The sequence below is a fragment of the Pelodiscus sinensis genome, chromosome 5 (genome assembly GCF_052426305.1).
Source record: "Pelodiscus sinensis isolate ZL-2025 chromosome 5, ASM5242630v1, whole genome shotgun sequence".
In the NCBI taxonomy this organism is placed as follows: Eukaryota; Metazoa; Chordata; order Testudines; family Trionychidae; genus Pelodiscus; species Pelodiscus sinensis.
This window is the reverse complement of record NC_143056.1, coordinates 118,263,637-118,291,575: the sequence shown is the minus strand read 5'-3', so window position 1 is coordinate 118,291,575 and position 27,939 is coordinate 118,263,637. Positions and strand designations below refer to the sequence as shown.

Below are 27,939 nucleotides of genomic sequence, written 5' to 3'. Positions count from 1 at the left end.
GATACTGCTGTGACAAGTGTGGTACAAGTAGATAGATGGACAGATGCCTTCTGGTGTCTCTGCTGTTAATAAACATGGCTGAGGAGGTTGCTGAGGCTGTAGAAAGAGTAAGTAATTCGGGAGAATGGAGGGTTTCTGGCGAATTTTCAAGACTTGATGACTGCTTCTTTTAATGATCCTCAAATTAAACACATTTGAGTGTTGAGGCATTATTCTTCTTGTGAAGAACTGAGTCTGTTTGTCTGGTCTCCTCCTCAACCCCTACTCTACTTCTGTCAGTGCTTCTCTTCCATGGTCACTATAAGAACCGTGGGACTCCTTAGATGGGAGAGTCTGAACAGTCACCACTAAAGGTTTTTAAAAAATCAGGATTCTAAATATATAACTATTTAATGTGATTTCCTAAGCAACGAAGCCTGACCTTGCCCTGTCGCGGGGCAGCAAGATGATAAATCATCTCATCAGTCGGGTTATCCAGTTATGACCGCGCTGAGTAATGAAGGCTTCTCCTTTGGCTAATGACTGGATGTGAGTGCCTCTAGCACGCTAGCAGAATAGATTGATAGCTCTGTGCCCCTCCACCCAATATCATGCCTTGTCTTCTTCCACCACCCCCAGGAGGGAGCAACCGAGCACAGAGAAATTCCTAAGGTTTACAGTGTCTTCAGCATCCTGGTAAGTTCTTTCAGCGCTTTGAATTTATTGACGGCTCGGGATTGCTGGATGAGAGAATCTGAAAGGGTTTCCCCACAGTGGCCATTGATCAAGGGGCTCTGCTTCAACCATAGTTTAGAAATTGCCTTTGTGTGAGGAAGGTTTTTCAAGTCAGCAGCCCCAGCAAGGCACGAAATGGATTTGCAATGTGCTTGTGTTTGTTGGAATGTTACTGTAAATCACAATGAGCTTTCTGTTCCAATTTTTTTTTCAAACAGGGAGTGTCACAGGAGCTTGGAGCTTCTCCCAGTCAGTCACAGTCACTGTACAGGATGTCGTAGTAAGTTTGGCTGTGGCAGAATTGACAGCAACCCCAGTTATAGATTCTCTCAAGAGTGCAGGCAATGGCATAGGACCACTGGTATGTGGGCGCTCACAGCTACTTTTGTCTCAGGACAGGAGTCAGGGAAATGTCCTAGCATCAGTGACCACATTTTTCAAAGGTGACGTAGGATGTTGGCTGCCCACCTTGATACACTTTAAAGGGAGCTTGTGTTCAGCAGGTGCTGAGACATCACTCTCTGAAAACCAGGGTCCTGTAAGGAGCCTCAAAGTAGGACCTCCAAAATCTGTAGTGAACATCTTGGCCACTGGCTTTGTGGGACCTGAGAGCTACTCCAGTCCAGTCCCAGGAGGAAATGAGCTAGGAGCTCTGCTGTGGGGAAGCTTTCCCGGGAGGAGTACCCTTCTATTCAGGAAAAAAAAAAGCAAAGACTGCAGAGAGAACAGAATCTGAAAGGAAATAGGAGAGAACAGCTAAAAGATTCCTGATTGGCTGTATGTGACATCACCAACCAATGTTGTGATTGGTTTTAGTTGTGTTGTGTGTGTGTTATATATGTTGAAGTGGTTTGGGGTTTTTTGTTTTTGTGTTTGTTTGTTTGTTGTTTTGTGTTTTTTTTATTTGGAGTTTTTTGTTTTTGTTTTTGTTTTTGTTTTGTTTTGTTTTTGGTCAGACTCCTATTTGGTATCTGTATCTTGCGAACTGACAAATAAAAATATGATTACGGAAAAGGGCCCATGGCAAACCTTATTAAGCTTCAGAGATAACTGATAATGCCAATTACTGCGCAGCACAGTGGTGACATTGAGAGGAAATTCCCTCTGGTAGCAAGCAGCAGGATTATTATTTCATTTTATTTTTATTTTGATTTTGGCTTGGCTTTTTTTCAAGGTTTGAGGGTCGGTATGAATATTGATAAATGACAATTACTAGAGCCTCGTCTTTCACTGCCTGAGGCTGTCTGCTGCTGTATACAGAGGGGACTCATGCCAAAGTGTGTGAGCATGTGTGTGACATAGGAGAGCTATGGCAATGAATAGGAGCTTTGTTTTGTATCCTTCCCACTAATGGGGTGGGGAAAGGGTCATTATACAAGCAGTACTTGGGGAGTCACAGCAGTGGCACTTGTGACAGCACTGTGAGCTAGAACTGTTGTAGAATATTGCAGTGTACGTTTGTTAAAGGGGAGGGAAGGCTTAGCGAGAAAAAAGGGGTGTCCTTAAGAAGCAGAGGTGACTGTGGCCTCATTTACAAACTGATCCATACCCCGTGTGACGTACTTATACTGCTCTAACTCCCGGGCCAGAGAGCGTCATGTTGACAGGAGAGCTTCTCCCATCAGTGTAGCTGCTGCCTCTTGGTGAGGTGGAGTAACCACACTGACGGGAGAAGCACCTAGTTGCATCTTCACTAAAGCTCGGCAGAAGAGGTAGAAAGCAGGGATGTCGACTACATGCATTCCCCTCCTCCTCCCCCTCCCCCTTGCTGCCATTATGTCAGAGTCAGGAGGCAGTGCCCATAGGGAGTCAGCTTTAACCTGGCCCCCCACAAGCACTAGATCCCGTGGAGTTGCCTGCCTGCACACCTCCGCATTGCTGCCTCTAATAGAGAGGAAGCCATGTGGAGGGTAAGGGGAGCAGGCAGGAGCCAATACGTGTGGGGAGCCAGCTTTTAAGCCAGCTCTCCACACATGCTGACTCCACGGACCACTTGTCTCCCTTTGCTGCCTCCTATAGGGGGCAGGCAGGAGCCAATGGTTGGCAGGACTTGGCTTAAAAGCCAGCAAACACTGAGTACCAGCTCCACGGAGCCGCTTGCCTTCCTCCGCCCCGCCCCCTCCCCCACGCAGCTGCTTCTATAAGAGGCAAGAGCATGTGGAGGGAAAGGGAAGGCTGCTGTAGATCAGCCTCTCTCCGCAACTAGCCTGGCCCACCACGGATGGAGGCTGCTCTGCACCCCACAGAGTAGCCTCCGTCCAAAGTGAGCCTGGGCCTGCTGTGAACAGAGGCTGCTCCTCAGCAACAGCCCCTGTCCATGGGGAGCTCGGACCCCCCACAGACAGGGCTGCTGCCACCCCGTGTTGCCGCCTCCATATCAGAGGCAGCAGCAGGGTGTAGCAGAGTGCGAGCTAGTCTGAGTGGGGAGCTGGTTTTTAAATGGGCTTCCCTTGCATACCAGTGCGTGCCTGCCACCCTGCACTGCTGCCTGTGATACAGACGCAACAGCATGGGTTAGCAGGGGATACCCCGGGGGTGGGGCCGGGAGTGCACTTTCTGCCAGCATCTCCCCCAGGGACTATCGAATAGTCATGTAACTGCTAATTTTTTGGTGCAGTTGCACAACTATTCAATTACACACTACCTAACATCCCTAGTAGCAAGTGGGCGGAGTCATAGCCCTGCCCCACTTCTTCACTAACCCATGGAGTAGGACTGGCACACAGCCTGGACCAGTTTCATGGCTGGCACAAAATGTACGCAGTCCATGCACAGGGAGACTGTGCTTGCTAACATTGCCAGGAGCGCTCTCTGGTGTCACTCCACGCTGCCCCTCATGCTGGGGGAGTGACAAATGCCACAAAGAAAGCCCTAAGAGTTGGGGTTAGGATTAGCCCTCTTTTCAGTTTCGCGTTGTGACTGCCTCACCAAAAGGGGTGCTGACAGAATTGCCGAGCCCTTGGGCAAGGTGGGTGGGGCACCTCTGTGCTCCTGGAAGAGGTGGAGCCTCAGGTGGAAGAGGCGGGGCTTAGAGAACAAGTACAGATATGTTCCCCTGGCCACCGGGACTCACGGGCTAGATTATGAATATTCTCCAGCCCGTAGATAGCCCCTGGGCCGTGATTTTGAGATCCCTGTTCTATTTTATAGTGATGTGACAGCTAAGTCATTGTCAACGTTGCATCAGAGAATTGTGTTTAATAGGTGAAAGAATGGGAATATCTGCTATGTGATTTACTTCAGAGAAAGACACCTACAAAAGAGACTGTAGGGAAGCTTTTAATTTTCTGTCTACTTTGTGACTTACAGAGGAGTCATAGAATCATAGGGCTGGAAGAGACCTCAGGAGGTCATTGAGTCCAGCTCTCTGCCCAAAGCAGGACTCACATATTTAAATATATTTAAATGTATTCAAATGTATTTAAATATATTTTGGAAATAAAAACAGATGGACTTTTAAATAGAGTCCCTAATGCCTCACTCTTTTCCAGAACCCCTTTGCAAACAGTGTCCATGGAGATTATACACTAGACTTTGGGTGTGGATAGTTGTACTTTACACAAATACCAAACAGATATTTTTTCCATGTTGGAATGTCTTAGAAAAAATAGTTTTATTTCATAACTGATTTGAGCTGTGCCAGTTTGAAAGTGTAGTGGGAATGAAATAGCAGGGCCGCATTGTTTACTCAGCAGCAATCTTTGTCCATGGCAGCTGATTCACTAAGTGCTGCGTTAACATTATGATGACGTAATTTACTGTCCAGCAACCTATGCATGTTCATGCCAGCAAATCTGTCAGATTCCAGTGGCCTTCTTTACTTCAATATTAACATTGACTTCAGCATTGGCAATTAAAAAATACTGTGTCAACTACTAGTGACGTTCTTTGCTAGGTAGTGTCCTGTGTGTTTTACACATGACTACAGATTTGCTCGGTTGCAGTGGCCACAAGTAATCTAATATTGACATTTTTCCAAAGCTAAACTCACACTGCGGCCTTTGTGTTCACCACATTCTCATCTTTCTTTGTAAGACCCTTTCTTAACGGTATTTTATGTTTTGGCTCCAGTTTGCAGTGGCTTTATAAATTAGGGAAATTCACATGAAAAACTTTGTTTACAGACTGAGAAGCAAGCAAATACGCAGTCAAGGTCAGCAACCACACTTCTGTTTCTCGATTGGCCTGTGATATCAATATAAAATGGATCAGCTCGTACCTATTAGTGCCTTTCTTGCACAACTCTTTGTCAACATGCAAGCAGGGCCAGATTTACACCTTATGGCTGTGTCTACATTGCACCCCTTTTCCGGAAAAGGGATGCAGATGAGACAAGTCGGAATTGCAAATGAAGCGGGGGATTTAAATATCCCCCACTTCATTTGTATAAACATGGCTGCCGCTTTTTTCCGGCTCGGGGCTTTGCCGGAGAAAAGCGCCAGTCTAGACAGGATCTTTTGGAAAATAAACCCTTTTCCGAAAGATCCCTTATTCCTCTTAAAATCAGGAATAAGGGATCTTTCGGAAAAGGGTTTATTTTCCTAAAGATCCTGTCTAGACTGGTGCTTTTCTCCGGCAAAGCCCCGAGCCGGAAAAAAGCGGCAGCCATGTTTATACAAATGAAGCGGGGGATATTTAAATCCCCCGCTTCATTTGCAATTCCGACTTGTCTCATCTGCATCCCTTTTCCGGAAAAGGGGTGCAGTGTAGACACAGCCTATGTGTCTCTGCGCACAGTATCTTCAGTGTCCCTTTCCCCCTACCCTCACCTACAGCTTTAGTAAAAAAATGAAAAAAATAAATATAATAGTGCTTCCCTAGGAAGGCACAAGACCCTCCAGCATGCATGGTGCTCCCAGCCTGAGCTGGGGTGCATCCCACCTGCCTCAAGCAAGGTGCAAAGTGAGGACTGTACCTTTCCCCACAGCAAGTGGTACCTGGGTGTCTTCTATCCCTCTTGCAGCCCAGCACAAAAGCCACTGTGCCCATGCACATGAACGGGGCACCAAGCATGCCTCTTGCTCTCCTTCCCCAGCATGGGACAGGGCAGCAGGATGGCTGAGATTAGGAAGGGACTGGAATTCTCCCGGTACACTCTGCGGCCTCCCCACCATGGTGCTGGGGGGAGCCAGCTTTTAAGCCAGCTCCTGTTTCCATCTCCCTTGCTGCCTCTGATACAGAGGCAGCAAGTGGTGGTGGAAGCGAATAGTCTAGTACTTGACTCCACTACTCACTTGCATCCTTAGTCATCTGCCTCCCATACTGCACTCCTAATATAAGTACAAGGAGGAACCATGTTAAATGTGGGCATAATTAAAACTTTGAAGGGATACTTTCTTATACTTCTTTGAAGAAAAGAGAATAACTTTTAACATGTTTCTTTCTCAAACAAATTGCCCCAAATGAAGGAAAGACATGTACTTAGTACAGGCATAACTGGGTGAGATCAGACAAGATGGTCTAATGGTCCCATCTGACCTTAAAATCTATGAATATATGCTAAAAGTTATCCGTTTCCCCCCCGACCTTAACTGTATCTACTAATTTTACAGAACTTGATGAAATTGTTAGAAAGTAGAACAGAGCAACATTAATTAAGATATACCATAGATTTTTCTTTATATGGAAACGGGTACACATACAAATCTCAATTTCACAGCAGTTGTGGAGCCATTATTAAGTTTCCAGGAGCAATAGAAAATGAGATGAAAAAGATTTTTGGTGCTCATGTAAATAAAAAATGATGTTCCTCATTATTATTAATTATTAATAATAAATTATTCACGCAGACTCAGCAGTATGGGAAGCACTCTTTAAAGGCATACTGTTGGATAGTTATTCTGTGATCTAACTTTATTGGGTGCTCAGGGGTCAGTTAGCAAAACATTTGTGAAGAGGCTAAGGTTTTGTGTATTAGAAATGACCGGCAATATCTCCAATTAAAGGGTATCTTGGGTTAGAAATCTGTGAACTAAAAAGAGTTGTCATAGAAACCGATATGAATGTTTCAGCTCTGAAATCACTTTAAAATAATGGGCCGGTTCATCAGCTGGTGTAAATTGGCATAGCTCCACTGGGCTCAATATTCCACAAATCTGTCTTTACCTCCAAGATCTGCTGTCTGCTCTGGATGACAGTAAAAGGTGTAAATTAAACCCAGCGTCACCAATATGCTGCTGCTGCCTGCCGTACAGATGAGTTAGTTTTCGGAGAGTAGGAGAGCAGAACCCTCACAAATGGAGTGAGGGGGAGATTGACAGCCACCTGGAGAGCATCAGTGAGCATGACTGGGGAGCAAGTGTGAACAGTCAGTGGTTGAGGAGCAATGAAGCATGTATGCAAATGAAGATCCTTCTGCTCTTCTGCCTCCTGCATGCCACAGAATTGTACACTACATCCCCTGGAGCCTCCTTGGAATCCTGGGATGCTTACACCACCCCTCTTTCGCTTCGCATGAAATTTTTTAGCACCCTTTTGGTGCCATGTGTCTATGCATGTCTCTCCGTCTGTGGGTCTGTGTGCGTGTATTACAGCAGTCCCTTGCAGACTGTCAGACAATGTGTACCCTCCTGTGATTGCGTGGTTTGTGACATTCTCTTTCACACGCACCTTCCAGAAGTCTTGCCTTTTTCAGGCTCTAGTAGCTGGCTGCTTGCTCTGTTGTCTTGGCGAAGGGGCTCAGGGCATTATACTACTAGCCTAGATAGGACTATACCAAGCTTTCTTTTATGCCGTGCGGCATCCCTCTCTTTCATGTTCCTTCTCAGCGTATGTAGCTCTCTGTAGGGGAATTTTCCCTGCTTGTTCACCAAAGAGGCGGCTTTCTTTAATCCTTCTTTCCAGCCAATGTGGAGAAAGCCCTAGGGCATTTCGACCTCTAGAACGATGAAAGGGTAACGAGTCCTCAATTCACCTGCAGAGCAAAGAGGTGACACAGGTCGTGTAAGACATGGAGTCAGAGAGATCAGCTGGAAGAGGACCAAATTAAGTTCATTTATTCGGCAATGTTCCATTAAATGCCAAGTAATTATCACATGTGGTGAGGTTTTATTTCGATTTGTTTCATTTTGGCACAGGAGAGTTCTTTCTGAATATTAATGTGTTAGGCCATCCAGGCTGCTGGGTTCTTAGCAAATTATAGCAGACATCCCCCTGTTTCACACGCCTTCTCGTTTCTAACCTGGGCATTTGGAGGAGCTGATGAGAGCAAGGTTGGGGAATGCAAATGCAGAGCAGGGGTCCCGTCTCCAGTGGCAACAATCCTGTTCCTGCCCTTGTGGTCCAGATTTTCAGCCTTAATTCTATCCCCTTAACACTGCGTGAGCAGTACAAAGAGACATCACAGGGATAACTAAGAACTTTGTCACTTGGGGCAGGGTTTGTCTAGTTGTCATATGTGTGTACCGTGCTCAGCCCAGTAGCAGCTGATCCTTGAGGGTACGTCTACACTGCAACGCTATTTCAGGATACCCGAGTGTTCCAAAATAGTTATCCTGTGTTTACATAGCAAGAATTTCGGGCTCGCTATTCCAACGTCCCTGTAAACCTCATTCTACGAGGAGTAAGGGACGTTTCAGAATAGCACTTTCTTTCAAAATTTAGCATTGTGTAGACTAGGGATATAATAGTATAATCTATTAACTGATTAACCAATAAGCAAAATCGTATAGGTCCCCCCACCCTTTGCCAGTATTCCCCCCACCCTTTGCCAGTAAATTTTTTAGCAGCCTGGCCAGCAGCTCAGCTCAGTCCCGGCTTGCACTGGGTCCTGGACCTATCCCCACTGTGGCTCTGCATTTAAAATGTATTAGGAGCCAGGCGGGCAGGCAGCCCGGATCAGTTCTGGCTCGTCTGAGAGCACAGACCCTCTCCCTTCCCGCCCTCCCCTTCCCCTCCCCCCCCGCGCGCCTCTGGACAGTGGCTGCCTTGGGACTATAGAATAGTCAACTAACTGATAAGAATTCATGAGGCTAATCAACAATTCAATTAACCAATATTTAACAACCCTAATGTAGACAATGCCAAATGATGAAATAAGCTATTTCAAAATAGCATCAAAATAAGATACGCAATTTGCACTGGCATTTGGGCATATTGAGGGAAAAGTAACAGGATGAGAAAGGAACTGGAGGAAACAAAACTCCCCAACTGTAACTCCCAATAGGGTTAAGTCAGGGCCAGGGCTGGGACATTTGAATTTTTGAGCCCCTGACAGCCCCTCCCTCTCTCTACTGCGAAGTGTATGTTGGCACAGGAGAGAATCAGGGCCAATCATTTCCTTTGATGTTATTTTGCTAGCTGTCTGGGGCAAAGAGATTGTTTGAGGCAGTCTTGTTGTTAGTCAGGGGCTCCTTTCATGCCCATGCCACCCCATCCCCGACAATGGCATCCAAAGAGCCAGCTGTGGTGTGGGCCATCCCTCTATGGCTTTACCAAGGCAACTCCAACAGAGGGGACTGAATTTTCCATTACAATGCATTGAGTACTACTGCAAGCCAAAAACACTAAAGCCGCCCTATGTCTGAGTAGGAAGGGGCAGAGCAGGGTAACTTCCTTTCTATCTCAGCCTCCTGCACATCCCTAATGAAAAGGAGTGGCACATTTATTTATGTATTGCTATTTCACGGGCATCAAATTTTTCTAATTGGTCTAATTTAAAGAATGAAGTCCAGGTTGTGGATAAAAGTTCTACAGTTCCCACAACCCCACTAGCCAGGAAACAGTAGCTGTGGGAGTGGGGTGAGAAGATATATCTGCCACTAGTGAGCCATGGTTACCCTCTTTCATAGAGAGCACCCCTCACTTTCCCCTGCTATAAAGGGTCTCATGGAGAGACCTCACTATCAGGAGACTGGGGATAAGTCTTACTTCAGAGTTCATATTATGTTTCCTTCCTATTGTGAAAAATTATAGAACTGGAAAGGCTGGTAGATATGAGGCATGGGGAGAGGGGAGAGTTTGTTTATCATGGGACCATTCATAATGGGGATGAATCCAAGCTTAAGAAATAGTCCTGAGCCTTCTGTTTTAAGCTCATATTTGGCCTCCATCATTCATACCCACAGTTGTAACTACATGAAAGCTCTCCAGTGTCTAATGTAAAGTAATGTGGTGATGTTACCAGTTCACTTCCTAGAGAAATCATGATACCATCGACATGTTTTATTAGTCTATAAAGTGCTATCAGACCATTTATTGTACCATCATATTTGTTAGTCACTGGCATCCTCGCAAAGGCCAAGAGCCGAGCAGGCACAAACAATAGATTAACTATGCCCTTTAGATAGTGATCCTTGCTTTTCAGATTTGGGTGTCCTGAGGGGATATTGTACAAGAAGACTCAATGCTGCCTATTGTCCATGTCATCTATGAATGAAGCCGAGCTGGTCAATTTTTAAAAAAAAATTTGAAATGTTGATGAAATTCTGAATTTCAACATTTAAAAATTTGAGTAAAGGAGAAAAATTGGGAAAAATTTTCATTTCATTTCCCCCATGTTTGATTAACTATAGAGCTGGCAAAACTTAAATGTCTAAATTTAATTTAAATTTTACAAAATTTTTAAAAATCAGGAAAAATATTTGAAAGCATTTTGCAAATAGTTTTCTCAGGAAAAAAAATAAAGGATTAAAACAGGATTTCAGTCTGCAAGTTGTTCACCAGCACTATATTCATTCATTTACATATGTAAAGTATATATATGCAGCACATGTTGGGCATATATGGCTTTTATATGAACTAATAGGAGGTGGCGCTCTTTTACGTATCATTCCACTCACATATTATGCTTTCTGCATAGTATCCCCTGAAGAGGGAGGGAGAGGATTGGAATACTAGAGTCGAATGCAGGTCAGGAATGAAAAATATTGATGAATAGTCATGAGTAGGGCCCTACCAGATTCAGGGTCCGTTTTAGTCAGTTTCATGGCAAAGATTTTTAAAATCATGAATGTCATGATTTCAGCTATTTAAATCTGAATTTTATGGGGTTGTAATTACAGGAGTTCTGACCCACAAAAGAGGTGTGGGAGGTCAAAAGACTATTGTAGGGGGATCGCAGCACTGCTCTCCTTACTTCCATGCTGCTGCTCGTGCCGGCACTACCTCCAAAGCTGGGCATCTGGCGAGCAGCAGTGAGTATGACATGGTGTGCTTTTGCCACCCTTACTTCTGTGCTGCTGCCAGCAGAATTGGGCACTCTGTCAGCAGGTGCCACTCTCTGGCCATCCAGCTCTAAAGGCAGCAGCACAGAAGTGCGGGTGGCAATAGCACAGCATGCCGTCCCTACTTCTGCACTGCTGTTGGCAAGGCACTGACTTCTGAGCTGGACACTCAGCCCGCAGCCACCGCTCTCATGTCACCGGCTCTTAAAGCAGCACAGAAGTAAGCATGGCAATACTGCCATCTTCCCCTCAAATAATCTTGACACCTGTTGCAATTCCCTTTTGGGTTAGGACCCTCAATCTGAGAAACTCCGGTCTCACCCATGACTTCATGGAGACCAGACTTCATGTTCTGTGACTAGTTTTTCATGGCCATGAATTTGGTAGGGATTACGAGGGCGAGGTTCTAAGAGTTTGGGAGATTTGGATTTGGGGGAGGAAGGATAGCTCAGTGATTTGAGCATTAACCTGCTAAATCCAGGGTTGTGAGTTTCATCCTTGAGGTGCCCATTTGGGGCAAATCTGTCAGGGATGGTAGTTGGTCTTGCTATGAGGGCAGGGGACTGGACTCAATGACTTTTCAAAGTTTCTTCCAGTTCTATGGTATGTCTCCATATATTGTATTATAAGAGTTTGGGAACAGGGGGCACAGTTCTTACCAGTGCTATTAGCCTTTCATCTTTATGAGTCATCTAATAGACCAAATTTAACAAAAAGCGGCATCCCCAACCTCTGTGGCATATAAATAGGCTTGGACGGATTAGATTTTTATCAGCAAATGTCAGTAAACATCGATTTCACCTTCCACAAATCAACCAAAAAAATTCCATCAGTGATAACAGAAATTTGCGGATAGGCAAAGTGAGAAAATGCTGCTTGAAAACCTATTAGAGTGAAAATACAACAATGCAGACTTTTGAATTAGGCTTGTCACAAAGGGAATCGGGGCAGTAGTTCTCAGCCAGAGGTACCTATACCTCTGTGAATGGGCAGAGGTCTTCCAGGGCGTCCATTAACTCATCTAGATATTTGACTCATTTTACAACAACAAAAAAGGCACTAGCAAAGTCAGAACAAACTAAAATTTCATGCAGACAATGACTGGTTGATATTGCTCTATATACTATACACTGAACTGTAAGTACAATATTTATATTCCAATTGATTTATTTTATAAATATATGGAAAAATGAGAAAGTCAGCAATTTTGTGGTGTGACACTTTTTATTTTTACCTCTGATTTTGTAAGCAAGTATCTTTTAAGTGAGGTGTAATCAGAGCCGGCCCAAGCTACAGGCTGACCAGGCGATAGCCCAGGATGCCCGATTGTAAGGGGCATCGCACGGTGCTGCCGGGCCGGATGGGGGCAGGGCCACGCATGTGCCACACACCTGCGGGTGACACCGCACGCCCGGGGCACAAAAATGGCTTGGGCCGGCTCTGGGTATAATTTGGGGTACACAGAATGAATCGAACTTCTCAAAGGGGTATAGTAGTTTAGAAAGGTTCAGAACTCCTGTACTAAGGAATGAATAGTGAAAGAGGGTTTTTTGTTGATTTAAGGATACGTACTTTCAATACTTTGGTGTTATATTGACAATTTGTGTTGTAGTGGTTCACAACATTTTTACTTTTTGAATCTCAACATCTATTGCCATTACATACCTGACTGATCTTCTCATAATTTCCCACAATTGTGTAAATTTAAATACAAATCTAAAAAACCCCTCTGAAATAAACATAGATATTATCTCTCATAAGTATACAAAAAACAACCCACCAGAGTTCTGCCAAGCCTACACTAGCCCTGAATAAAAGCCTCTGAGACTGGTACAAGGACAACCACTGCAAAAGACAGAAGGACACAGTCTGCCTGGGGTTTTGAGAGGTTTCCAGTTACCTTTCATTATATCAACAACACTTACTTTGCAAGCACTGTTGTCATTCATCACCATAGCCTAATGCTGAGACAGGAAACCTTTAATCCAGCTCTCAGTTAGATGAAACCTTCCCAGCACTCAGTTGCAAGATGAGCTCGATCCTGGATTCCAGTTAGAGAACAGGAATTAAATAATGCATTGTCATCTCATTATTATCCAACTGCCATAGCCCACTTCAGGACCCTGGCTGCTTCTCCTTTGTGTCCTTCATTATGATGAACTGTCAGGGCAGGAACCTCTCCTCATTGGGTCAGTACAGATCTGACCCATGTGTAAGCAACTTGTACCTATCAGAGACCATTGTCCTGGATGGCAGCATTGATAGCCCTGCTCTACACTAAGGAGTTATTTTGAAGTAACTCCCCTTATTTCGAAATAACAAGTGGAGTGTCCACACTACCAAGCCCATTATTTGGCAATAAGGGGCTGATTATTTTGGTCAATGCTGATAACCCTGCTTTCATAAGGAGTAAGGGAAGACAAAGGAAGAGTGTTCTTCCTTTGATTTCCTGCAGTGTAGACAGCACCAAAAGCCGAGATAAGCTACTTCGATCCAGCTATGCAATTAACGTATCTGAAGTTGAGTATCATAATTCGACTTTGTTCCATACTGTAGACATACACTAGAGGAGCCTGCCTCGGATTAATGTTGAGGCTTCCCTGTAGTGTGGACATGCTATTTCAAAATCATTATTTCAGTAGTTATTATTTCAAAATAAGTTTTTTTGAAATAATTTCCTAGTGTAGACATGCCCGTAGGTCTTTCCTGGCCTGTCACTGCACATTCACAAGCTTTAGAATGTGCTGAAGGTATCTGACCAAAGGTTAAGTGCATCCTGGTATTCATTTCATGTCTGATTCTTGTGGTGTCCCAGGTTACCAGGAGACTGCAATACACAAAGGGCTTGATTTACAAAGTGCCCTCCAGTTTGCCATTATTTACAGATACAAATGCTACCACTCAGTCATCTTGTTACCTCATTGCCCCCATCAATAAGGCATGAGAATGGCAGCATAGTAATTACACGTACAAACACTTTTTAAACATTAGGGGTTAAGTCTTGGTTTTTAAGGTAAAGAACTAGCAGTTTTATTGAATGTTTCCCACTTTGCTGGAGGTCTGAGTAGAGCTTCCTAGTGCTCCCAATGTGACCTACTGCAGCACACACTGCGTTTTACATGAAACCTGAACTGAATTGTTTGGGGGCTGCCTTTCTAATTGGTGTTTCTAGATGCCTGACCTGGAACGCAAAGAGGGTAATTTCCAAAATATTATAATATACTTTGGCTATGTCTGGACTGGCCACAAATTCCGGAAAAGGGATGCAAATCAGGTAAGTCAGCATAGGGAAATCCGCAGGGGATTTAAATATCCCCCGAGGATTTAAATAAACATGGCCGCCGCTTTTTTTCTGGCTTGGGGAAAAGCCGGAAAAAAAGCATCTAGACTGGCGCGATCCTCCGGAATAAAGCCCTTTTCCGGAGGATCTCTTATTCCTACTTTTATACAATACTTGCAGAGCAATACTTTTCCCCAAGCCAGAAAAAAAGCGGCGGACATGTTTATTTAAATCCTCGGGGGATATTTAAATCCCCTGCGGATTTCCCTATGCTGACTTACCTGATTTGCATCCCTTTTCCGGAATTTTAAATTTAAATCCTGATTTGCATCCCTTTTCCGGAATTTGTGGCCAGTCTAGACGTAGCCTTTATGTTTCTGCAACAAGGTCTAGGGGAAATGCTGAACTTCTCTCCCCGTGTGCTTGTTCTCATCAGCAGGACTATATGAGTATTGGATAAAGGGAGGAAAGGGGAGATAATGCCTTTGAGAAGGCTGAAGTCAGCACTAAGGGTTTGTCTTCACTTACCCTGAGATTGACGCTCCAGAGATCAATCTCATGGGATTCGATTTAACGGGTCTAGTAAAGGTATGCTAAATCAACCACTGATGGCGCCCCCTTCAACTGCGGCACTCCACCAGCTTGTGAGGTGTTAAAGGAAGTCGACGGGAGAGTTTCTCCTATTGACCTCCCACAGTGAGGATGCTGCAGAAATTTGACATAAAGTACGTTGACTACAGCTATGCTATTTTCGTAGCTAGGGTTGCATATCTTAGGTCGACTTTTTCCTGTAGGATAGACCTGACCTAAGTGTCACTGGACTGGTTTGACCTTCAAGCTGAGGTATTTATTGTTTGGTTTCTGGTTGTAGTTCTTGTCATAAAAACTCACCTTTGCTGACAGCGACTGTTTGTTTGTTTCCTGCTGAGTAATTTCACCCCCTAACAGATTCCAGTAGGTTTATTTTCTGATTGGTTATTGAAAGAGCCCCTCTTATCTGCAGAAAGAGTTAGTCTCAGAGTTGGCCCTTTTCTCACCCAGGCCCAAAAGGCACATGTTCAGCCTAACCGAAGCAGAGACCATGGATGGGCAACAGGAATTCCCTCATAAAACCCGTCCTTGTTGTCAAGATGCACTTGTCATCTTGGTGACTCAAACACAATTTTAAAAAATTGACAAAAACCTCACAAATTTTGACCAAATTGTTGTCCAAATTTTTAAAAATTAACTACTAGGCTAGATAAGAGCTAGTTACAAACACTTATGAGAACTAACATGGAAATGAGATGGTGGCTCCATAACTGCCCCAGACATGGGTAAGAGAGGAGATGATGAGTGGGGACAAGGAGGGTTGCCAAGTGCCTGGTTTTCTCCCAGACAGTCCGGTATTTATTGCCCCTGTCCGGTAAAAAAAAAAACAGAAAATACCAGACATATATGATGTCCGGTATTTTCTGTTTTTCTCAGATGGAAGGCCGGTGGGGACATTCTTCCCCTGCCATGTTTGGCGGGGGTGGGGTGTAAAGTGGAGCATGGGATTTAAAGTCGCAGTGACTCAACAAGTTTGGTCCCCAGTTTTTTGGGAGAGTTTTTCCCCGCCATGATCGGGGACAGGTATCTATACCTTTTATCCATAGTGGGAGTTCCCCATCTGGGGATCATGACCCAGTACCCAAAGGTCAGCACCACCTTGCCCATCCCCTGTTGGGAATGTCTCATGCCAACTAATTACCTATGGCCCCATGCCTAGGCAAGCAACTCCTAAAAAGAGGCTCTATTGGGCAGGGAGAGGAGCAAGGCATATGACAGACTTTCTTTACCTGAAAATCAGTCACTGACGTTTCTTCCATCCACAGACCATGTTGATACTATTGTTTCCTGCTTTCATGGGCTGGTTTATGATATCCCAGCCCTGACTGCCTTCTGAGATCCCACTCCTAACTGAGTACCATGCACGTCTTTCATTTTCAAAGGGAGCTGAAGATGTTCAGCACATCTTAGGGCCTGGCAGGTTCAGGCCCTCAGAGGGTCAGTAATGGTTAGCTGCTGGTTGCAGCATTCCAAAGACTGTGTGTTCCTCTGCCCCAGGAGGAGAAAAGTGAACTTGTCTGAAACAAAATAAACAGATGCTGGGGAAGGAGAGCTGCCCTGAATTCTTCTAACCCATGTTTCAATCCTTTCTCCACAGCCACAGGGATTTAAAACCAGAAAACCTGCTGCTAGATGAAAAGAACAACATCCGGATAGCAGACTTTGGAATGGCGTCACTGCAGGTCGGGGACAGCTTGTTAGAAACCAGCTGTGGGTGAGTGGCTCAGACTGTGTAACAGAGATCAGAGATTGGAAGAGACGTCTTGGAACAGCTTCTCCCTCTCCAAGTAGAGATGCATTTGGACACATCCAGCTTTGGGCTAACACTTTCTTTGTGGGATAAAGGGTGAACGCACATGCATGTGTGTGTGTAGGGGCGAGATTACCAATGTATATGTCAGATGGTCCAGTGATTTCAGTTGTGGTCACTTACCTCAAGCTTGGCTTTCCTCTGTACAACAGTAAATCCATAAGAGAGATTAAAGAGGCCTGGTTTTTAAGCAGGTGAGTGCTCAATGTTTTGTGAATGCCAGGCCCTGTTAAGCTATGTGAGGTAGACATGAAAACTGAGACACCCAAAATCCACTACTGAAAATGTTGGCATGTCTCTCGTTGTCCATATAATATTCTTGGGGAACTGAAAATGGATACACAGTCGTGATCATTTTTCAAACGTAGATTTAAAAAAATACACGGGGAGAAAAAAATGTAAGTGATTTGTAAGGGAATTTTGTGCTACTCAGACTCTCAGCTGCACATCTCTGGTCTCACTTTATGCTCATTCTCCCCACAGTTTCACTGCTCAGGAGCAAAAAGCACCAGAATGGAAGGAAGTTGGGTTTTGCGTGATTCAGGCCTGTACTCAGGGGGGCTGCAAAGGGTGCAAATGAACCCCCCCCTCGCAGTTCCCGAAGTTGGCCCAAATGAACCAAGTGCCAGTTCCCAGACCCTCCCCAACCCAGCTGAGCCATGCACCAGCTCCCTGCCTCCCCCCCCTGAGCCCAGATGTGTGCCAGCTCCCGTTCCTCTTTCCCCCGCAGCTCAGCTGAGCCTTGTGCTGTCTTCCTGCCCCTCCCCTCGCAGCTCAGCTGAGCTGTGCACCAGCTCCCTGCCCCCTCACCATCCCAGATGAGCTGCCTGCCTGTTAGCTCCTGGCTCCCCCTCGTAGCCCAAACCTGTTTGGCCCCCACACCTGAAGGGGGAGAGGAGATTGATGTGAACCTAAGACACTTATGAGATTTTTTTTTTCAAAATTTGAATCAAAATGTTTGACAAAACCAAAATGAATTTTCTTTAAGTTTTTCATTTTCTTTTAGTCATTTTGGGTATGTTTCACCCTGGGCATGCAGCTGGCCCTGGGCTGCACACAGCATTTCAAAGCAGCAGTGCCGCATGGAGCCCGGGGTCACATGGGGATTCCTCCACTGACCCTGGGCTCCATGCGGCGCTGCTGCTTTGAAACACTGTGGGGAGCATGGGGCCAGCGGGGGACTGCTTGAGTCTCCCACTGGCCCCATGCTCCCTGCCACACTTTTTCCTTTGAAGTGTAGCAACAGCCCTGGGGCAGAGATGCCCTTATCGACTAATTGAATAGTCGATGCAAATTGCATTGACTCTTCTATTAGCCAGTTAATCTAAATTTAACATCCCTGCCTTGTACCCTATATCAGGCAGTGCCGATGGGTCCCAGTTTGGAGGAAACAGATGAAGTGGGTTAGTCGTTTCCCGCTGGCTGTTGGCAAACAAAAGAAATGCCTAGCAAGGAGCTTACAGAACTTCCACGCTGATTATCTCATCCCAGAGTTCCAACCAGCTCTAAACACTATCATGGAGACACAAGCCACATTATCCTAAATTGGCAACTAATGTCACCAAGACAAAATAGTTAACCATGCATATAATCGTGACAAGTCATAATTTCACTGCAACAAAGACTGCAGTATTTTGGAATATTGTTTTTTCACTTACAATATTACAGCAAGATCCCAGAAGGTAATTTCTATAAAACCTTTATTACTGAATACATTTTTAGTATGTTACAACCAAATTATTTTACCAATCACTGTTTCCACTCACATTTTTCATTAGCCTCTCTTATGCACACTTGTTGCATGACTATTTTGAACTCTTATATTTAAAAAAATTGAGGTGCACATTTACAAAAATAGCACACACACCCCATACACACACACAGAAATTCCTGAGTATGGGCCTGTGGTTACACACAAGGTGGGGAGGTAGGATACAAACAATAAGATGAGATGGAAGATTTTAAAAAATCTCTTGCATTGATTTGTCAGTGGAGGAGCTGATTTCTGATCATGTTTATACCATTACCATCCATATTTAAACCCATTAGAAATCACAGTCTTTCTGGGAAATTCCATGACAATAAAGCAGCCAAAAATAAACACTAAAAAATATTTTAAATAAAAACTGGATACTGGGATCCCTAAATGTTCTTCAAAAATCACTAAAAGACGTAAGAATGAGATCCCCCATTATTCAGGGCCCTGGCAGTGCTGGCAGCGACTCAGCTGTAGATTAACCCAACTGACTTAAACTCACCACTTGTGGAACCTGCTGTACACTGATACCACCTACTGGTCGTCGTATGGAATTGATTTCCTGACCACGGTTGCTGTCCAATGAAAGGTCACTAAGAGCTTCCACTTTAAATTGGAGCGTTTCATCAAACAAGCGGCAGATTGAAAAACAGCTGCATTGCCCAGATAGGGCGTTTTCACTCGACACTCATTCCCTATTCTGGTATGAATTTGGTTCTTACCACAATGAGCTCAGTGTTTCGAGCAATGCACAGTGCAGGCTGGTTCCTACGCTTCTTCCCATGCAGCTCAGTTCACTCCTTGCCTTCAGCACGTCTGCAGATGCAGTACCGAGGGTCCCGCACGGCGTAACACCAGTCCGGACCTGCAATAGTCCCCGTTCTTCCAGTCAAACCTCCCCTCACAACTATGCTAGTCTGGATATGCAGTAGCCACAGCTATTCCCATTTTCAGTTCCCTCGCAACTATGTCTGTGCGTCTCCATCAGGACATTCAGCCATTTTAGTCTTGGGTCTTTTCATAAGGCTGCCATTGCATTTCCATGCTGGCCCATTCCACTCTGATTTCTACAGTCCTGAACCTCTCCTGGGTAAAGGATGCCAGGCATGAATGAATAATTGGTGATGTTTGTGATGTGGACAAATACCTGTTGATTGAGATCCACCTGTTCCTTTACACTTGTGCACTTGTGTCTAACTGTGAGGCTCTATTTCACTGCTAGTTGCTGTTCTTAAACTTACTTTCTCCGGCAAAAAATGAAATTCTCACTTCAGTTATTGCAACACTGCTATATACTTCTAAAAAACTCTCTTACTTTCTCTCTCTCTCTTTCTCCACCCCGCCCACCCCAGCCAAACAATCTTACACTGCCTTCCAGGATTTTTCAGATTCCTAGGGAACCCCTCAGCAAGGATCCCGTGATTGTTAGTGGATGGCACTGTCAGCGCATCCTCGCCTTGAAGGGAGACCTCCCTTCCATCAGCAGTGCTGGAATTCAAACCTCAGTGCCTCAAGCAGAGTGAACCCCCATGTTGCTGCCCTAAAACGCACTAATAAAGAAATCAGTGGAATGGAAGAGACATGCCTGTAATAAACAGAACACCGCAATGCTGTGATCCCCCGCCTTGCAGATGCATTTTAAGCACGGCGGCAACCATTGGGCCTCCATATGAGCTATTACGCCACTTCATTAATTCTCCTGGCATGTGGCCCAGCATGGCTGATACTGGTGCTTTGCGATGTGTTTGGTTTAGGGATGAAAGGAAGGAGAGGGGAAGGAATATATAATGGCACACCACGTATTCACAAAGAAAAGCAGTAGAATTCTGTCTGTCCTTCCCTTGTAGATTTCAGCAACCAACGTGAGAGCTTTTCAAGGCAACAGTTTTACCTTTACTTGCAGTGTGTGGCTGGTGTTTTCAGCCATCGCTAAAATACAAAACAATGGCTGAATTGTGGCTGACCCACTGAGTTGTAACGATCGGCTTCTTCAGGCATCCCCACGTTGATTTGCAGAGGGCTTTTTATGTGCACTGTGAACATGGATAATGCCATGAAATTGTGAAAGTTCATTGCTATCCATACAGAGTCTCCAGGTACTCCAGTCAATGCTCACATGAGAATCAGATGGCATTCACTGAGGTGGTGAAGCTTACTTTTTAACTGTGCGGCATAAGCATTTGAGTACGTAGTCACAGACCCTTTTTCGATGCTGGTCGAGCTTCCTACTGCGGTGTATAATTTGGATGCATTTCAGGTCAGCAAGCTTCAATTGGCATCAGAAACAATGTTACACGGCTCTGAATGTTACCTTCATGTAGCTGCTGAAATTTAATATTCCATGCCTCAGTTTTGCTGTTTGATGGGAATTACTCATTAGATCAGCACAGATTGTTTTCTGGAGCACTGATGGCTACGGATAAAAATGTCCCTGAAGGAAACGATAAAAGTACAATTGCATTGTGTTTATGCATGTCGGAGGACATGGAAGAGGAGGGGGGAGGTGGACTTGCTGTTACATTGACATAATTTGTCACTAACTGACTGTATGTCAGACCATGGTTGCAATATATCCCCATTACCAGAAACCTGTATCTCTCAAATCCTCATTATACACCATGAAGAGGAATAACCGACAGGCATCCCTAGACCCCTGAGACAAGGTGGAACAGTGCTTAGGGTTTGCAGGGATGACTGTGAGGCTGGTAACACAACTTGCAACAGAAACTGTCCAACAAAGCAAGTTTTCTTCTGGAAAAGCAGTCCCTCAAGTGCAGGAGTAGCACAGCAAATCTTTGCATTTCTCCAAGAACTGAGGAGCCCTATGAGACCCAGCAGATGGCAGCTGGAGCTGGGGACTTGCAGGATGCAAGCTTTTATTAGTTCTGGTGTATTCATCTCTTTCTGATCTTTAACTTTCCCGGCAAAAAAACCCCAGGCAATTAAATACAGAGGAGCTTCCTCATCCCAGCCTCAGCCATTTCTCCTCTTGTGCTGTGTTGTAATATTGTAGAATGGTAAATGTAATGCACATTGTCTGTTCCTAGGGGCAATTGGGTTCTGGTTAAAGCACTGTATGGAGACTTAGGGTTCAATTCCCTGCTCCATCACAGGCTTCCTATATGACCTTGGACAAGTCTCTTAATCTCTCTATACTTCAGTTCCCCATCTGTAAAAGGGAGGGAGGTGATCATGCTGATCTCTCATGCTTTGTCTTATCTACTTAGCTTGTGACTTCTGTTGGGCACACACGTCTGTTGCTATGGGTTTGTATTGTGCCTTGAACATAGATGTCCCAGGTTTGGTTGGAGGTCTCGTAGTGCTACTATAGTATACGTTATAATAATCTCTACAGACATCTCATAAAAGGGTAAGAAGAGGTTGGGGGACTTGCTGGGACCCTACACCATCTCAAGGTCTGAGAGGGGGAGTCAGAAAAGTGGAGGGAATAAAAGGAAACGTTAAGTTATGGTTGTTTGGAGTTTGTAATCATCTTTCCTGATTTCTTGTTGTTTCTTGTGCTGTTTTGGAAGCCTGAAAATCAGTTCCCCTCCTCTTCCCAGTTCTTCTCCCAGCTTAGAATAATTGAGTCCCTGATGGAAGGTGATTTCTGCAGGCAGCTGGGTGAATGACAATCCAGCAGCAGTGTTAGCCTCTGTGATGACTGGCTCCAAGTCCTTGTATCCAAAAGAAACAGTAGCTAACATAAAGCAGACACATAAACGTATTGCTCCAACCCCTCAAGAGGCAGTCAGTACAGAAACTTATGCTCCAATTGACAGCTCCGCAATTAACTGGCTCTATGCAGCAGTCCCCTTACATCACTGTCACCACGGGAAATCCCTGGCCATGGGATGAAGGATGATTATTATCTCTAAGTTTAAGTTTATTTAGAATGAGAAGGGAAGTCTTGTGCCAGTAAAGTTTAGAATGAAGGAAGAAAGAGCAGCTACTTTTAACCTCAGCTCAGCCAATGCCTCCTGCCCACAGCTCTCTCACTAGATATTTCCCAGTACCCCTTGCAGACCTACAGATTTACTGGATCTATCAAATAAGTATGGCTGCTCAACAGGGATGCGTGCAGTTCACAAACCCCTTCTGGGGTACACATTTAACAGGGGCCCATTTTGGTGCCTGCTGCTAGTGTCCCTTTATAGTGTGTCCCCACAGTGTCTTTAAGTCTGTTCCCCACTCAGAGAGAGTGATACCTCCAGAGCTTCCCCTCCTGGACACAGCTTCCTCGCCCTTGTCTCAGGGCTTATATTTCATATTCTACTATAGTCCAATAGCTCCCCATATGGAGCTCTCTGTGGTACTGCTGCTCCCTCAGCCAGCCATTGCCTTCACTCCTTCAGGGCTTCAGAAACACCGAGCTCTGGTTCTGCAATTCCTTTTTATAGGCCTTCCTCACCCCTGATTGGCTGGTTCCTCCTACAGCTACTCTAGCTTGTTGGAGGTCTTCTCTATGGTCCTATTCTGGGAAGGGGTGTTGAGAGGCCACAGGCCTCAAGCAGGAGGCTTCAGGGCCTGGTCTACCCCATCAATAGGGTTGATTATCAGATGAGTTTAGGCACAGGGTGTGTTCTCTTATCTGCAGCAAGCAACATAGTACTCAACTGAATGAAGCCACAGCAGAGATTCATGATTCCCCAGGGGCAGCCCGGGACAGGGAGGACTACACAAGCACCGTGGCCTGGAGGGCAGCACAGTGGCCCAGAGACCACAGGCATCTGGCAGCTGCTCCCAGGGGCAAGCCAGCATGGTGGGGGCCATGCTTCTAGCCAGCAGTCGCTCCCCAGGGCTGGGGTGCTTGTTGCCCCACGGTGGTCATTCATGGGTAGAACTGGGCCCATGCTTGCTGCTCCCCTGTGGTCATTCTACAATATAACCGTCTCTTCTATCACACCCCTCCTTTTCAGTTTGATGTGAAACAATCCCATTCCTGACACATTCCATTTTCCTGGCACAAGCAAACCCTGACCTTGATTTAAGTTATGATAAGAGGAAGCTGCATACCAAATTTGGTGATTCTAGCTTTTACAGATTAGAAGGAGTTCTTGAACAAATGGACTCACAGGTGGATGTATGGACACGGCTAGTCAGACAGATGCATACATACTCTAAAATATATATACATTTTATTTATAAATGTCTATATAAAATATAGACACATACACACACACGCTTTGTTAAAATTACATATATAAAATTTCAGATTCAAGCATTTAGATGGCAGGAAATGGGGTTAAGGTTTTCCATGAAGCCTTAACTCAGCCCCTTTTTGTTATGCATGTTGATCCAGTTCTTAATTACTACTGTTTTTTTCCAACTGGGCCCAATTGATAAGTAACTATTTCCTTTTTTTTTTCCTTCTCCTTGTTCAGTGTGTGGTCCCATGCCATTTTTACTACTCCCTATTCAGACCTATCTCTAAAGATGGAATTATTAATTTTTTGATTCATCACTATAATATCTGAGCTGTTCACACTCCTAATTAATTGGTTTTCACAGCATCCCGGTGGGATTAGTTGGTATTCTTTTTCCCATTTACAGATGGGAAATTGAGGCACAGACATATTAAGGTCAAAAGTACCTGCTATCTTCTAATGCCCAATCTGATGCACCGAGGACCTTATTTTCAGAGAAGTTAGCATTATATAGCACTTCTGTTCAAAGCTGAATTCCCAAAACTCCAGTTTTAACTTAGCAATTTTTGCAAATCAGGCCACAAGATCTCAAGTTAGGCACCCAGAAAATGAGAAGTCCACAATTAGGGTACCTCTAAACAGCAGCATTATTTCAACATTATTCCGTTACTAATATACACTACAACCTTTATTTCAACATAATGTCAAGCTGAAGGACTTCTTATGCCAATTCCTGTAACCCTTATTTCATGAGGAGTAAGGGAAATCAGAGGAAGAGTGTTCTTCCTTCAACTTCCTCCTGTGTAGACAGTGCCAAAAGCTGAATTAAACTATTTTGACTTAAGCTGTGCAATTGACATAGCTGAAGTTGCATTGCTTAATTCAACTTTAGCCCTGCTGTGTAGACGCACCCTATGTGACCATCTGTGAAAAGTTTTGTTTAAATGATTTGCCCAGAATGACATGGGAACTCTATTGAGCCATATGCAAAGAGCAGTTTTTTGAAGGCTTAAAACTTTGCCATATTTGGACAGATTTTTCCAGGGAAAGCAAAAGGCACATCCATGATGTAAAGTCCATGCCCTAGCCAAATTTCAAGTGCCTGTTCCAAAACATAGGTATGCTGGAGCTTGTCATAGAAAAGGTTGTCAGAAATTTTTAACTTGGACAAAATGATGTATTTTTCACACCCCTCATTCTTGGAAACAGCTTAACTTTGGGGGCTGAAATTTTCCCAAAACGTTCAGCAAAAAGCAAACACCAACCATGTGTGTTTCACAGAGTGACAAACATTTGACAAACGGATTTTATAATCAGAAGTATCAGGCAATAGTCCTGCCTGTAACACATCCTATGAAACTCTGTTAAAAGAACATTTTCAAGATTGTAAAATCAAGCACTCAAAAATTAGGAAATGCCCTTTTTAAAGATTGCCTGTAGAACCTTAATTCAGCCCGCTTGTGTATCTGCATTATGATGCAGTCTTTAATTAAGTGACCAAATACTATTTTTACTGCTGGATTCCCCTGCCTTATTCAGTGCTTGTTTGGATGATGATCACTGATTGAGCAGCTATTCAATATTTTGTTTTATCCTCATTATTCAGTGTCTGGCCTCTGGCCTTATTTACTGCACATTTTTCAGACCTGGCTCCAATTGCTGGGCTTTTCGATGATGCTGTCACCACAATATATTAGTTCTTTATGAATATTAATAATTTCATCTTCACAACATTTCTGTAAGTGGAGATGCTATTATTATCCCTATTTTATACATAGGAAACTGAGACACAGAGATTAAAGCCAAAATTGTCAAGTAATTTTGAGTTCCTAATTTGAGACACTTAGTGCCTGGTTTTTCATAGTAGTTAGTACTTTAAAGCATTCTGTATGTGACAAGCAGAATTCACATTGATCTCAGTTGCAATTGTGAGTGGTTAGCATTTCTGAGTATGCAGGCGTCTCAAGTTGGGTACTCAGAAAATGAGAAGCACACAGTGTCCACATGTTTAAATGTGGTTTAAGTAACTTGCCCAGCTTTATATAACAACTCTGTGATACAGGCAGGGATAGAATTCTTTTCCCCTGTGTGGCAGCCAGCTGCCTTAACCAGAAATGTATCTTTTCTCTTTCTGCAGTTCCCACATTCATAACACGCCTTCCAACTTCCACAACAAGTGAGGCAGAAGTACTACAAACAGTAACTTCATCCACTGAACAACCTAATAGCACCGTGTGTGCTGTGCAGTCTTAATTCCAGCAATTCCTTTCTTTTGAAGGCTTAACTTTTCAGTAGGGTTGTCAAGTTATTTAAAAAATTGATTGTGATGAATCAAGCAATTAATTGCACTGTTAAACAATAATAAATACCATTTAATTAAATATTTTGGATGTCTTCAACCTTTTCAAATCTATTGATTTTAATTACAACACAGAATGCAAAGTGTATAGTGCTCACTTTGTATATTTTTACTACACATATTTGCACTGTAAAAAACAAAAGAAAACGTATTTTTCAGTTCACCTATTACAAGTCCTATAGTGCAATTCTTTGTCATGAAAGCTGAACTTACAACTGTTTAATTATGTATATGTACAAAAGATAACTGTATTAAAAATAAAACAATGTAAAACTTTAGAGCCTAAAGTCCACTCAGTCCTACTGCTGGTTTAGACAAACAAGCTTGGTTACAATTTTTAGGAGATCATGCTGCCCACTTCTTGTTTACAGTGTCAACTGAAAGTGAGAATAGGCATTCACATGGTACTGTTGTGGCCAGTGATACAAGATATTTATGTGGTAGATGTGCTACAGATTCACCTGTCCTCTCATGCTTCAGCCACCATTCCAGAGAATATGCATCCATGCGGATAATGTGTTCTGCTCGATAAATATCCAAAACTGAACAGACCGATGCTTGTTTCTTTTCGTCATCTGGGGCTATGTTTACACTACAGAGTTTTTTCAGAAAAACTTCACTTATGTCCACACTGCAATTGTGTTCTGGAAAAAAAATCCGACATTGGTAAATCTCTTTCTATGAGGAAGAAGGCTTTTTCCGAAAGAGCTCTTTTGGAAAAAGGCATGTGTGGATGGGGAAGAGGGAGTTTTTTCAAAAGAAGAGGAAAAAGGAAAAAGCACAGGTGCCTTGGTGGCCACTCCATCCACAGTAATCACAGCTTAAATGCGATATAGTGTCCATTCAGTGTGGTTGATTTTCTTTTTTGGTGGTTCAGGTTCTGTAACTTCCTCATCAGAGTGTTGTTTTTTTAAGACATCTGACAGCACATTCCACATCCCGTCACTCTCAGATTTTGAACAACTGGATCCAGCACTTGTAACTTTTTTTTTAGAAATCTCACACTGGTACCTTCTTTGTGTTTTGTCAAATCCAATGTGAAAGAGTTCTTAAAATAAATGTGCTGGGCCATCACCCAAGACTGCTATAACATGAAATACATGGTGCAACACAGATAAAACAGAAGAGGAAACATACAGTTCTCCCCCAATGAGTTAAGTAACAAATTTAATCAACACGTTATTTTTTTAGGGCGCATCATCATCATGGAAGCATGTCCTCTGGAATGGCAGCTGAAGCATGAAGTGACATACAAATGTTTAGTGTATCTGACATATAAAAACCTTCCAACACCAGCTACAAAAGTGCCATGTGAATACCTGTTTTTGTTTTCAGGTGACATTGTAAATAGGAATCATGAAGCATTATCTCCCATAAATGTAAACAAATGTATTTGTCTTAGCAATTGACTGAACAAGAAGTAGGACTAAATGGACTTTTGTAGACTTTAAAGTTTTACATTGTTTTGGTTTTGAGTACACTTATATAACAAAAAAATCCTACATTAGTAAGTTTCATTTTCACGATAAAGAGATTGCAGTATAGAACTTATGAGGCATATTGAAAAATACTATTTCATTTATCATGTTATAGTGCAAATATTTCTAATAAAAATAATATAAAGTGAGTACTGTGCATTTTGTACTCTGTGTTGTACTAGAAATCAATATATTTGAAAATATAGAGAAACATCCAAAAACATACAATACATTTCAATTAGTATTGTTGTTTTACAGTATTATTGATCATGATAAATTTTTTAATTTTGTGATTTTTTTAGTAGAATGTATGAGCTAGCTATGATTAATTAACAAACTTACTTTGCAGCTATATTGTCCTTTTTGTGCGGTATGTGTGTTGTTTTTTGGGGGCAGGTGACATTGGTAGTAATTTTCTGCATTTCAAAAATGTAAGTAGCTTTAACTCTGAATTTCCTAGGTTTACAATACTTGGTTTGGGGATAATTGCAACATTTCTGTAATGTTTTTTACCTGGAGTTACTAATATGGTCTCTCAACATTTACTTCATCTTTATACAGATTTTTTGCCTGGCAAAAACTTTCTTGGTTTTCTTGGTTTATTAAGATGTTGATGCATGAGAAACCCAAATAGAATTCTA

At 43.5% G+C, this 27,939-nt stretch overlaps 1 protein-coding gene across 9 annotated transcripts in view; it reads left to right on the top strand.

Annotated features, from left to right (window-relative positions):
* The window catches only part of BRSK2 (BR serine/threonine kinase 2), a 502,809-nt gene that overhangs the window by 368,005 nt on the left and 106,865 nt on the right, over window positions 1-27,939 (top strand). For all 9 annotated transcript variants that reach the window (XM_089778681.1, XM_089778682.1, XM_075928205.2 and 6 more), the window contains one exon: window positions 16,346-16,462. In XM_089778681.1, coding sequence (XP_089634807.1) covers window positions 16,346-16,462 — 117 coding nt within the window. The remainder of the gene's footprint in view (window positions 1-16,345; window positions 16,463-27,939) is intronic.